The sequence below is a fragment of the Xenopus tropicalis genome, chromosome 6 (genome assembly GCF_000004195.4).
Source record: "Xenopus tropicalis strain Nigerian chromosome 6, UCB_Xtro_10.0, whole genome shotgun sequence".
NCBI classification, from domain to species: domain Eukaryota; kingdom Metazoa; phylum Chordata; class Amphibia; order Anura; family Pipidae; genus Xenopus; species Xenopus tropicalis.
This window is the reverse complement of record NC_030682.2, coordinates 19,014,762-19,029,136: the sequence shown is the minus strand read 5'-3', so window position 1 is coordinate 19,029,136 and position 14,375 is coordinate 19,014,762. Positions and strand designations below refer to the sequence as shown.

At 43.0% G+C, this 14,375-nt stretch overlaps 1 protein-coding gene across 9 annotated transcripts in view; it reads left to right on the top strand.

The window, feature by feature from the left end:
* dip2c (disco interacting protein 2 homolog C) overlaps positions 1-14,375 on the top strand; it is a 248,391-nt gene that overhangs the window by 102,762 nt on the left and 131,254 nt on the right. For 4 of the 9 annotated variants that reach the window (XM_031903458.1, XM_031903457.1, XM_031903456.1 and 1 more), the window contains exon 2: positions 11,549-11,617. In XM_031903458.1, coding sequence (XP_031759318.1) covers positions 11,549-11,617 — 69 coding nt within the window. 9 annotated transcript variants of the gene reach the window in all.

Sequence of the window (14,375 nt, the reverse complement as noted above, 5' to 3'; positions counted from 1 at the left end):
ATAATTCACTCTGCCATTTAAACTTTTATTCTTGAACCAACAAATGTATTTGTAGCTGTAATATTGGTGTGTAGGCGCCATCTCAGTGCATTGTGCCTGAGTCTGAGCTTTCAGCCAGCGCTACACATTAGAACTGCTTTCAGCTAACCTATTGTTTCTCCTACTCCCATGTAACTGGAGGAGTCCCAAGCCGGACTTGGATTTCTTACTATTGAGTGCTATTCTGATACCTACTGGGAGCTGCTATCTTGCTCCCTTCCCATTTTCTGCTGATCGGCTGCTGGGAGGTAGCGGGGTATCACTCCAACTTGCAGCTGAGCAGTAAAGTGACTGAAGTTCATCAGAGCACAGGTCACATGGCTGTGGCACCCTGGAAAATGAAGACTATGGCTAGCCCTATGTGAAAATTTTAAATTAAATATAAAAAAATCCTTCTGCCCCATTGCTCCAGTGGCCCTTTGCATACATGGTAGGGTCCAGTTGGACAGCCCTGCATTTGCCCCCCTTTTTTTTCAACTTTTCAACATATTTGTCGTCTTGGTTAAACTGAGGGGCCTGCAATTTCTGTTAAAACTTATGATGGTTCCATGATTACTAGCTCCCTTGCAGTACCACTTTTATACCTGTTTGTAGAGGCAAACCATCCATAGACAGTAACAGAACAGCGCCACTTCCTATGGCTTTAGCCTGCAGACAATGTTGTCCAATATTAGCCACATTTTTTCCTGCTATTTTAGGGTCAGTGGCATATATTATGAATTATTTTTAGTACAAAGAGAAAAAAAATCTATTTTTCCCTTTCCATATGCAATGCAGGAGGCATGATGAGAAGAGTGATTTCTGTATTATTGCAGGAGGAGCAGGTAATTACAGCTATCATGAGACCTGCCGAGCGCAAACAAAGCCGTGCGTTTTATTTATAAGAGGCCGTACAGGCTGACTCATCCCCGGGAAAGGAAGAGGCCCATCAGAGTAACACTTTCCCATGATAGCTATAAAAATAACAGTAGGGCCTATGCGAGGGTTTTTTCTTTTCCGCCTCATTTTATTGCTTTTTGCCTTCGGATGCATTTAAATCTAATGAGAGAAATGATGGATGAATCACCAGGTATGGTGACACCGCACATCATTCTCTGCCATGTTTCCTTACCTGTAGGTTCCATTTTCAAACATACAACCCGAACACATATTCATTCATCAATGGTTCCTCTATGCCAGTGGCACGGAAACGGGGAGACTGGCCACTCTGGGAGGCTTAAAGCTTTACCCTACAGACTGGAAGCCCAGCTTGAATGTCAAGCAGGGTGCAATTTAGGATGAAAAGTTTTTTCCTGTCCTACATGTTCTTGGAACTATGGCTGAATGACTGACACTCCAATGGTTGAGGAGCACTGACCACAAGTTGGACCTTCAAAGTGGGGCTTGAACTGAAAAAGTTCGACAACCATTGCTCTCAGCAGTGTGGGCCAATACATATAATGAATAGTGGTAGAAACTGAACTTGTTTTCCACATGCATAATTTAGACTTTGTTTGAACCCCCCAAACCTTCTACATATGTCCAACCTGTAGGTTTGTATTGTTAGTATGGGTTTTTACCATAAGCAAGAATTCACTGTTCTAATCATAAGGGGGACCGTCTGGAACAAGTAAATATAGGGTGTATTTATCAGTGACCACCCTGAGACCATTTTAGTATAATTTTCTGGCTGGCCAATAGTTTTCCCTATTGGCCTAACCCCAATCTCCTAACCCCAATCTCCAACCCATATTCCTTCCTCTTCCCCAGCTCTTGAACTGCTTAAAGCCAACCCTAGGAAATAATTCCAAATAATTCCAAAAAAACATTACTTACATTATATAAATTATTATTATGTTGTTCCATTCAGTCTTGCAATTCTCAATCACAGCCAGGCGCCATTTTGTGGATACTGTTATTAAAGATGAGTTTTGTTTCACCCAAAAAATCTTGTGTATGTGCCAGTATAGGGGGGATAGTGCTTATGCCCATGCATAGGGTACGCAGTTACAGTACAGTGACATCTAGTAAGTGCTGTATAGAAAGTGAAAGTAATTAACTGCTCCACCTTTATGCCTCTATGCCTGAGCAAGCAACAAATGATTGACAGCTGAGATTTCTTAATACATTTATAACAGGTTTGGATGATTTCATAATGTAAAGAATTCGGATTTTATGTTTCTTTTATTATACAGCTTTTTATGTATGGCTGGCAGGCCACCTTTAAGCATTAACATGACAGTCACATCTATGAATAAAGAGCACTATCAACAGGGAAATGCACAGAATCTGTAATTTGACTTTTAATAGTTTAAGAACATCCTTGTTTCCATGACAAATGCTGCTCCTCTCAGTCACTTCTTGTTTCTGTTGTCATACCTTGCCATATGTTGTTTGCCTCCAGCATCTTATGCAGCCAGAGAAGGTCAACAGTTTGGGAAAATGCTGCATTTGCAAGGCCAACTTGGGCAATGGGATGCTGGAGCTTTTAGTTGGGTGGCCTGGATTGTCTATCACTAATGTAATGAGAAGAATCACCCAACAAACTGATGCACTCAATGTATATTAAGCCATGTACCTTATCAACCCATATAGGGTGGGGGCCTCCCAGGGGCAATATACAATGTGAAAAAGGAAAAAAAGAAGCAGTATCGGAGCTACACCCAAAAATCTTTATTGAATCTAAGTACAAAAAATCCCAATAAAAGCACACCCCCGATTAAAATTGAACCACATAATTAATCAGTTATGGAATCACATGTCCCAACCGAACAATTATAAAATTCCCAGGGAATGTACACAATGCTTGATACCCAGATTCTGCTCAGAATGGCGCACTATAACCATCCATGTTATAATAACAAATGTCCCATCCAGAGCACATCAATATGAAAGGTACATTTACCACAGTAATCCAGAACCCAGGACCTTTCCCCAAATAACAAACCCAATACATGTTGTTCAGGCTGAACATAGATACCTAATTGTTACTAACCACTATCCTATATGAAGTGCCTTAGAGTCCATAAGACCCCTGTGACCTTGGTCCTTTCCTTTGGCTGCAGGTGTCCATGCCTGATATGTTTTGTCTCTGCTTGTGTTGGTATGGAGCCATTGATACCTCTGTAACTACTTTCTATTTAAGAGAACATTCCATATCTGATGTAAATAGGGAATTGCCCAGTCTTGTCAAAAACTGAAGCAGCTGTCTGCCAGATGAAGTCTTGAGGTCTCGGCCGCCCTTGTAAGACAACATCTGTGATAAGCTGTCATGTTGCCCCATTACATCACATCGCCACATAAAATAAACCTGAACTTTTCTATAACCCCAGGATTGTAAATTTGTATATGGCAAAAAAAACAAAAAACCTGTTCTTTGAAGCTGTCATTTTTGACAACCAGCACCGACCCTCTTGTTCCTTGTGCGGCTCCTACTCGAGATCCACATTGCCGGCGACTACTATTCATTGCACGCAGGGGCTCGTCTGAGCTGTGATTCCCCAGGTCGGAGTATGGGCAAAGCATATATTATATTATATTATATTAGGTACCAGCTGAAGGCTGAGGCCTCATCTCTCTCCTCTCTGTCCCCGTCCCTGTTTGCTCAGAAGGCAAGAGCAACTGCTGAGCTTTCATTCATTTTTTCTTTCTGTGATGGAACCGTGGTTTATTCCATTGATTCTTTACCTCATTTAACCTTGGCCTTATCTGTCCTTGTCCTCATTTATCTTCTCTAATCGGCCTGATTTTTAATATTTCGGCTCTGGAAGGAGCTGGAAGGCAGATCTAAAAAGCACAGTGCCTGGGTGCTCAGTTCCATTTCAATGGATACGTAGGGTTTTTAATGTGAGATCAGCATCAACAAGCAGGCAGGCTGTTACTCAGCCAAAAATGTCTGTGCATTAATAAATGTATAAATAACAGTCAATCTGAGTAGATTAGGGAACAGTAACTTCAGGAGCTATGATCAAGGCATGTTATTTGTCTATTATGTTAATGGGAAGATATGCCCTATCCATAACTAGAGGTTGACCTCCATTTATTAATGAATGAAATGTAATAGACATAGCTTAAGGTGGCTATACAGGCTTAGGTGGATTGGGTTAAGCACACTAACTGACTATATGGATCTAATGGAGGCAGGGGCAGGTTTGATAGAACACCCGGCATTCATTGCACTTGGTCTGTACTAACTGCCAATACCCTTTCATGGCTGGTGGGGATGAATAAGGTGAGAGGAGCCACGGCTTCAGCCATTTGTATTTCTGCATAGGGGGACATATGCCATATTGTTTTTCCTATTGTGTGCCAAGAACATCCTTTCGCTTTATATTTAGGTGGAACATACCATATTTTTTCCTTTACACAGTGATGTATATAGCTTAATGGGTGCACAGAACTCCCTTTGTACAGACAGTACATACTCTTATACATGAGAGAAGGAGATGCCATATGGTTTCCCTTATGCAGTCCAATATAGTGATCTAGCTGACAACAGACAACTGTAGACTTCTGCAGAGACGCTAACCCAGACTTTTAATATTACATCCTGACAGAGCTCTGTTATACCATTGGTTTTGCCCCCCCAATCATCCAAAAGCTACCTGTTTCTGAGGATTTTTGGATATTTTGCAGTGTTTTTCAACGTTGATGGTACACATTAAAAAGAGTGCAAATTACAGGGAGTGCATGACTGGGCGAGGGTGAAGCTGCTAAGCTGACATGCCTGCCACGGCCGCTGGAGGTGAGGCGGCTTTGTGCCCCTGCGGGGGGTAGCTAGCCTTTCCTGCTGCCCAAAGGCAGGCTGTGCCACAGTGATAGGTGCCCTTTATATTTTACCCTCTCTGTCATTGCAATCCAGCTGGAATATTCACTTCTTGCTATCAGACAGCCGGCATCAGAGCACTATCAGCCTCGGCAAAATTCATTTGGATGCTGCTTGGCTACGGGAGGAAATGGAAATGATCGCTTGCTGACATCCAATCTGTTTTTAAAGTGCCGCCTGCTTCTATTAAGGAAATAGGAGGTAGCGGCTGAGAACCATTGCTGAGTGATAAGAAGCGAATCACTGCATCAAAACGACTCCTTATCCAGATAAGCTTTGGAGGAAAACACAAAGTGAGCAACTGGCCACAGTAAATTAGCTGTCTCCATAGTAACAAGCTTTTGCAGTCTCAAGTCTGTGGCACAGGGCTGCACTGGGGATAAAAGGCAAGCACCCCCACATTACAGTCTTAGATCATCGTCGGAGTGGTGGATTTTGGAGGATGCTGGGAGTTGTAGTTATGTGAACAGCAGATGCTTCCCAGGTTCCCAGTCATGGCCGGTCTTATAAACTACTACAAGGTGTTGCCAGCTGGCGTAGGGTTCCAGGGCTGGGTGGGCAAATAGTCCCTGACTCTCACTCTGTGGCTGATAGTTTAACCCTGCCTTTTCCCCTCTCTTTCTCTTGTTCCATTGGCCCCCAACATTTCATGGCACAATGTGGCCCCCAAGCACTGGGCGCTGACATACAGTATACATAGCAGTATGAATTCAGTATCCATTTTGTGTTTAATGTCCCAGAACACATAGCATTATTAGGCAAACGTTATTGGGGGTGGGCTGGACAGCTTTATGTGTTTATTCCCCCGATGCGGGGCCTTCATAGGTGCGGGGCCCTATGGGGCCCAATAGGTCCAGTTGGCCTAAGGCCATCCCTGTTCCCAGTTAGAGCAGCACCCAGGGGCTGTACATGAGCAGAAGATTATATACAATATGGGGGGCTTAGGCACTTTAAGAGTAGTGGTTATTAAGCGCATAAATATACCAGTGCCTGCGCCAGATGCTCCAGAAGCAACATGCACTATTTTTGCATCTGGCGTAGGCATATCATTGTGCTGCTCCACCATTTGGCCTATAATGCATGTAAATACCCCTTGTGCTTTAACTGTGCCAAGCAACCAGAAAATGTCATAGGGCTGCCCATGGGGATGCAACCTGCTGAAAATCCCATACTCCCCCTACCCGTACAATAGTCGGTGCGTGTATGGCGGCTCAGCGAGGCGACCAATATCTGCAGCCTTCTGCTTGACTCGCCGATCGGCCAGGTTAAAAGATTTTGATCGGGCGCCCAAGCAAAATCTACGTTCAGAGCTGAATCAGCAGAAGGAGGTAGAATTGCTATTGTTTCTACCTTCATATCTGTCTATTCAGCCCTGAACGTCAGTGGAGGGTGGGAACGATCTTTTGTGCGACTAAGACCGAAAATTGCTACGTGTATGGCCCCCTTTAGAGATGACTCCCAGGATATTCAGTTCCATTAATGGTAATTAAGGCTAATTCGGAGTGTGAAGCTAGATTGCCGCAATGATTGTACAGCGCCTTTGCCAGATTAGCCTTTGCTTCCACTGCTCTACATTGGCTTTACTTTGCTTTTGAAGCCACTGAATGATTGTACCTTATCACTTCTGCAAAGTCACTTTCTTCCTCCTGAGATTTTCATTCCCCGGGATGTACTAGGAGGAAATGATTGCAAATCTCCCAATGACACGGTTCCCTGGCTCCATCCCCATTAGCACCTGCATTCAGGAAATCCGGGCAGGAAATTGAATCCTTCTCTTGCAGAATGGAGGGGACGGAGGCACTTTGCGTCCAGATGAAGTGCTCACTGCACGGATAATAAACTCATTTTACAGTTAAAAAAAAATAAAAAAAATCAAACAGCGTGCCCATTCAAATCCATTTACCCATCATTCCCAGACAGCTAAAAACAATATAATAGCGGCAATCTGTGCAGAAAGCTTGGATTCCAAGAGGAAATTTGAATGTGATGGAGCAATTGGGACGCTGAGGCTGCAGCTCTACTCCTGTTTGATTACATATGGCTTCATTGCACTGGGGCACAAACGGTTAACCTCTTAGTGTCTGGCAAGCTGTAGGTATGAGACTGAGACATCCAAGGTATCTACTCATGGGTAGGAATGTGGTAAAAGGATGCTATGGGATACTATGGCTGGGGCAAAAGTTGCCTCTATTATTATGGCTTCAGTAGTACAACAGCTCTATGGTTTTAGGTTGAACATACTAGAACTATATATTGTTTCCTCTCGGATTGCACCACCTGTTCTTCCTGCAGAGCCTGGGGGTCCTGTATCACTAATGCTGATAGCTCTGGAAACATGGTGCCCTCGCCACAAAGGGGGCCTAGCCAAAATCAGCTTTTTCTTTTAAATGCCAGGGCTAATAGCACAAATTACATTGAGTTCTAACTCTGTGCTTAGTAGTCATGTCGGATATGACCTGTGGCCTTCCGCCGACAGCCATAGTGTACATGGGGAATAAAAATTAGATTGCAAGCTCTGCTGCTCAGGGATCAACGGGAATAATGAAACTTAACGTATAGTGGTCTTTGAATACTCTGAATATGGAATCTAATGTATCTGCTTATTGATCTCTGTTCGTACGAATGGGTGCTGCCATAGTCAGCGTGACTGCCCCCCAGAGTCCTTGTGTTCTTCCCCTTACCGTCAGGCCCCTGGGCATTCTGATGTAATATAAAACATGATAACATAATATGAGAGTCAGAAATACGGAAAATACAAGCCGCTTATACGTAGAAAGGATTTTTCTTGTAGTCTGAAGAGAAAGAGGAATCTTTGATGCTCTTTTTGACTCTGACACCATTTATTTTTGCACCTTGCCAGGTAGGAAATAAGGCGCCAATGATCTGACCTTTTTGGATTAATGGAAATGGAATGTGTCTGCTGCTAATGTTACCAGCATGAAATCATTAGCCACTGTATAACGGATATGGCAGATCCACCTTGTCAGGGAAAGATTTAATGCCCCAATTAATTGACCCTGTTTAGGATTTGGCCAAATGGTATTTAAGGACTGTACTGTGCCCCCTGCCCAAACGTCTCCACTGGGATTAGCTCAGTTTTATGAATCTTCTATAGAATGTATGTTATATCCTTATTTGTTATCATAGGGCTGATTTACTCTTTGTAATATATCATCTGTCCTAAAGTCTACAAAGGCAGGTTTCAGCTGCCGATTTGGGCCCCTCAAACTGATTGCTTTGACAGCTTATCTGCCCCTATAGGCCTACCCAACTGATATCTGGCCTAGAATTGCCCAGATCCAAATCAGACAGGTTTAATTTGGTTTGGTTGGACAGGCCCTATTATTTATCATAATACAAGCGGCATGTGATTGTAAGTATAATTCTGCCACATACAGGCAAGGTTTAAAGGGACACTGTCATGGGAAAACATGTTTTTTTTTCAAAACCCATCAGTTAATAGAGCTTCTCCAGCAGAATCCTGCATTGGAATCTGTTTTTCAAAAACACAAACATATTTTTTACTTTTGAAATTTCACTTGGTGCTAGCCATAGGCTTCAATTCCCAGTGTGCCACAGCCATGTGACCTGTGCGCTGATAAACTTCAGTCACACTTTACTGCTGCGCTGCAAGTTGGAGTGATATCCTCCCCCCTCCCAGCAGCCGATCAGCAGAACAATGGGAAGGGAGCAAGATAGCAGCTCCCAGTAGGTATCAGAATAGCACTCAATAGTAAGAAATCCAAGTCCGGCTTGGGACTCCTTCAGTTACATGGGAAAATACGTTACCTAAAAGCAGTTCTAACTAGAGAAATGGAGCTTCCATTTGAAGCAGCGTAGGGGGTTCCTCACGGTGAGGGCAGTGAGGTTGGGGAATGCCCTTCCTAGTGATGCTGTAATGGCAGATTCTGTTAATGCCTTTAAGAGGGACCTGGATTGGTTCTTGGACAAGCAGAATATCCAAGGCTATTGTGATACTAATATCTACAGTTAGTGTTAATGTTTGTATATATAGTTTATGTATGTGAGTGTATAGATTGGTAGGTGTGGGTTGGGTGTGCTGGGTTTACTTGGATGGGTTGAACTTGATGGACTCTTTTTTCAACCCTATGTAACTATGTAATGTGTAGCGCTGGCTCCTTCTGAAAGCTCAGACTCAGGCACAATGCACTGAGATGGCGCCTACACAAAAAAAAAAAAAAATACATTTGTTGATTCAAGAATAAAAGTTTAAATGGTAGAGGGAATAATTTGCTATGTAAACAGTGTAATTTAGAAATAAAAAGTACCCCATAAAAATCATGACAGAATCCTGCATTCAGCTAAGAAAAACCATATCTATAACCAATTTGATTGCACATGTGTAGGGTCAGATTGTCCAGTAAAGGCCCAGGCCCATCACCTACTATGTACTGATAAGTAACAGTTTGTGATTTGACTTAGTAGCCCCGGGACTTACCTGTGCCCCCGCCAATAAAGACGCCAGTGACTGTGTGCCGTAGCAAGAGAGAATGGATAATGTGTGTCATTAAGCTCCACCAATTAATGGCACATTAGAGTGCCCTGGGCTGCATACATATTTAATCATATTGGATGTTAAAGGGCAGGCTAACGTGCTTATTTAAACCGATAAAATCTGAACGCATTCCAGAATCAGCTGTCACTTAATGTAAATTAGACAGGCATTTGGCCCAACTGACAGGGAAATCACTCTGGATATTCATGTCAGTTTAATTCAGGCACGGTCCGCCTTAAATAGTGCCCCGTTTGGTTGAGGGTTTCGGATACATTCACCCACTAACTTTGCGCATTTATGAACAGAGCTAACAAAATGCAGATAAGACTTAATTGGATTTCTTCTCTTTCGCTCCTACTTCTGTTTCGTTCCTGAAGGCGTTTGGAGATATGATTAGCAATTAAATGGTTTCAATGAATTAAATGGCTAATTGCAGCTAGCAGTGCCCATGTATCATTTTTTTTTCTTCGAATTTTATGGCGCGGCACTCACGGTATTTATTGTACGCTCTCCCCGTATGTAATTATTATCTCCTACCATTCATTCAATAATTGTAACAGGGGCATTTCAAGTGCTGGAAATATGTTTTTTTTTGTTAATGCGCTGGTGATGAGCATATGGGCATCTCTAATCGGAATTGTCTGTCCTGCATTCCATGCTAGCTTGCCACTGAGGGTATACCAAGAGGGCAGGCACAGTAAGTATTAGGGAGAAAGGCATTGTAGATGGGGGCACTATGTAAAGTGAGTGATTTATAGTTCTGCTCGGACACCGATGTGTGGTGTATTTGATTGCTGTCATAGGGGGATTTTAATAAAGGCTTGGGCTGACTGGGAACAAGCAACTGGCAACCTTTCTCACCCTGCTTAAAGAATATACGGAGGCAGTGTCGGACTGGGGTGCCAGGGGCCACCGGATAACATGAGACCAGGGATCCCCAACCTTTTTTATTTGTGAGCCAAACTCAGATGTAAAAAGTTTTGGTGAGCCACACAAGTATGAAAACGCTCTTGGGATGTCAAATAAGGGCTGTGATTGGCTATTTGGTAGCCCCATGTGGCCTGCAAGAGGCTCTGCTTGGGGTAAAACTGTGTCTCTGGGCTTCCAAAACTTGTCTCCAAGCCAGAAATGTAAAAATGGCACCTACTTTGGGGGTCACTGGGAGCAACATTAAAGTGGGTGGTGAGCAACTGGTTGGGGATCACTGTATTAGACCATGGGCCCAATGTCCTATTCATCCTTAGATTTGTCACCTGTCCAGTTCTGACCCACAGCCTGGTTTTCAGAAGGGCTGTCTAGGTTAAAACTGCCTTCCCAGTTTTCCAAGTTAGGAAGTCTGGACAGGACTCTTTCTGATTGATGCAGCAACCAGCCAATCACCATTCACCATGTCATAGCCCCACCCCCTGATGACATGGCCCCCCGCCTCCCACATCAATCATTCTGTCCATGTGACATGAATGCCCCACACTATGATGGCAAAAGGGAATGACCATACAATTGGCTAAATGGTTATGAATAGGAGGGCCCGTGGAGGTTTCCTGGTATCCTGGTGGGCCAGTCTGAGGACCCAGTTTATCTACAGGCAGTAGTTATGAGCCTAGACAGACCATGGGCAAAGGCTGGACCTTAGGGGGGCTTCAAAAATGTCCAATGACCACAGCTTTAGAGGGTCTTCGTGCAAGACAGTGGTCCCTTTGTGACAATGAATCATAATAATGTCCCCTACCTTAAGTCCAGTGGGAGTCCCTAAAACTTCTGAAAGTCCATTCTATATAGGTTGTCTGAAACTTTTTGGGAAATATGTGCAAAAAGGATAGTTTGTGGGGTTGATTCAGAACACATACAGCAAAGCTGCCACTAAATGAACTGCTAATGTGCCATGCAGCAGGTGGGTTTTATATTTATAAGGCCATTTCTGGAAGGGTACGAAATGCTTTTCATGTTTATAAAAAAATATATTGTACTTTCCATTAAAAACATATTTATTCTGTCTTATGTGATGGTTGTGCTCTTTGTGAATTCCTAGCCTGACTTGTACAGCTATTTTGTAGTCCCGCTGCCAATGTTTCCTCAGTGCAAAGAACACAAAGGCCTGTCACTGACAGCAGCGCTAATGAATAAAAAAATACATGTCTGTTATGATTAATTTTACTAGCATTTTTTTCTCCATAATAACTGTTTTCCAGGTCATCCATGTATCTCGGGTCCCTCTGCAATGAGATGGCATGGGCGGACTTGGAAAACAGCCGCATTATGTAAGAAGGTTTCATACATATTTTCATCTTTGATTGTGCCGTGATTGTGTTAGACATTGGTCTGCGATTGTTCCCATTGCCGCTGTCTGCAACCATCCTGTGCTTTTGCTGCGGGGACGGCTTGAATCAGTGGGTGGCGGTGGTGGGGGAAATTATGTTAAAGTGTATTTATACACCAGCAATAGGATGATTTAGGGCTCATCTACATTGGTGACCCTAGGGATTGATAAATTACATCCCGCCCAATCACTGATAATGGATTTCTATGAGCTATCTACACGGGCGATTGACTGTAATTTTCTCCCAGACAGAATCAGATTAGAACATTGTTCCCATTGAAGTCTATTGAAATTTAAATACATGTGCAACCATTTATTTTAGTACCAAAGGGAACCTGATCCATGGGTCCAATTTTGGAATTAGCAGGGATTTTTTCAGATGATTTGTTTTCCTTTTTCTTGTTCAGCTAGTAGTTAGGCTGGTTTCATTTACTGTGTTACTGTGTACCCCCCAAATTCCCTTTGTTCTATTGCCTAGTTCTATGTTCTCACTCTGTACAGACCATTAGCAGCCCCCTAGTTTGTGTCTGTCTTTCTTGTGGCTTTTGTTTGCCATTACCTCTATTAGTTCTGCTCCCAACCCAGTGACATTTTCTAATCCATTATGGCCAAGCACAGTGGTTTCTGAAATTGCAGCCATGGTCAGGTACCGCATTAAGGGCCGTGACAGACGGGGAGATTAGTCGCCCGCAACAAATCTCCCTTTTCGCGGGCGACTAATCTCCCCGATATGCCATCCCACACCAGCAAAAATGTAAATCGCCTGTGGGATGGCATACACTGCGGCACGATCGACTTGTGATTTCCGCAAAACCCCACACCGTGTATGCCATCCCACCAGCGATTTACATTTTTGCTGGTGGGATGGCATATCGGGGAGATTAGTCGCCCGCGAAAAGGGAGATTTGTCTCGGGCGACTAATCTCCCCCGTGTGCCACAGCCCTACTAGTAGCAGCTACTTTATCACAGCTACTAAACGCCAGAAAATTCCCTGCAATAGACAATACTGAGAATTGCGTCTGCTAAAACACACAGAGACAATTATCAGTAAATGATCAGCATTGTCTATTTTAGTAGCCACAACAAGTACTGTAGCTGCTACTAGTAGCTACCGCTACTTCACCCAATGTAAATCACCGGTGGGATGGCATACATGGCGGCGTAATTTCAGTGAAATCGCAGAAGTTGCCTCGAGAGGAAACTAATCTCCCCGTCTGTCACAGCCCTTAACTAGTACAAGGTTACAGATATATGAATGAAATGGTGTTATCAGCAATTAAGCTATTGTTCCAAGAATATCTTGGACAGCAATTAATCGTTCATCCCAATCTCACCCTAATTGGCCTTCAGCTGGGTTTCCAGGTACAGTATATCATATATTTGGCTGATGCAACACGGGGCTGTTTCTTGGCCTGCTGAAAACCGCTTGCTGAGAATCAGCCCCTCCACTGGCATCAGCCTCCTACCTACCTACGGCAAGGGTTTTTCTGCAGGCCGAGAATCTGACCTTCCTTCTGGTCACCCTTAGCTCATTGCAAAGTTATAGATATAGAAATATTAGAGTAACAGTCACCCTGCTACGGTTCCAGGGGTACCCATAGCAGCAAATAAATATTAACCCCATTAACCCATTTTTATCTGTAGTAATAAGTCAAATCAACTGGACTTGCTGTGATTTTTTGAAGACGTTTCACCAGTCATCCAACTGGCTTTCTCAATTTAGAATGAGAAAACCAGTCGGATGACTGGCGAAAACTCTTCAAGAAAAACACAGCAAGTCCAGTTGATTTGACTTATTACTACAGATATACCATGGCCTGGGTGAATGAGAATCTTCACAGAAATGCCTTAATTTTTTATTTTTAGTTGTTTTTCACTTATTTAAGTTTTTGTTCATCAGCTCTACGGTTTGGAATTTCAGCAGCTATCTGGTTGCTAAGGTAAATAAGACCCTAGCAACCAGACAGTGGTTTGAATGCGATACTGGAATATGAATAGGAGAGGGCCTGAATAGAAAGATAACGAAAAACAAAATTACAATAATAATAAAATGGTTTTGTGGCTTCCGGTGTCAGTGACCCCCATTTGAAAGCTGAAGCGAAGCAGAAAAGAAAGGCAAATAATGAAAAAACTATAAAAAATAAATAATGAAGACCAATTGCAAACTTGCTAGGACATTCTACAACATACTAAAAGTTAATGTAAAGGTGAACCACCCCATTAAAAATTCTTAGTGTTGGATAAATTAGGCTAAAGTACCCATTATTATCATTTCTGTAGGAGGACTCGGGCGCTTATTCCTGGCTACCGACCGAAAAATAACTAAACATTTTGCTTGTGAAATTGCAAATGAACATTAAAATTGAAATCTGACCTTCCCGGCAGCAGCCACAAACGTAACCCCGACTCAAACTGTCCTTGATGTAGTGATGTGTTGCTTTTGTGATTGTGCCCATCTCAACTCTCTATCATGGCAGCGCAACAGTGCGGCACTTGCAATGCTTCTGATGTTGTTTATTTGTATGATGAGACAGAGGGAGAGGAGCTGTGCCAGGCTTCTGTGGCTAAAATGTACAATACAAAGCCTTAGGCACCATTTGTGGTTATGGAGAGTACATTTGTTTGCCTGACACAAAGAACACAATTGAATATACAACATACAGTGTGTGTAATATCTGCTTATGGATATGGAATATAT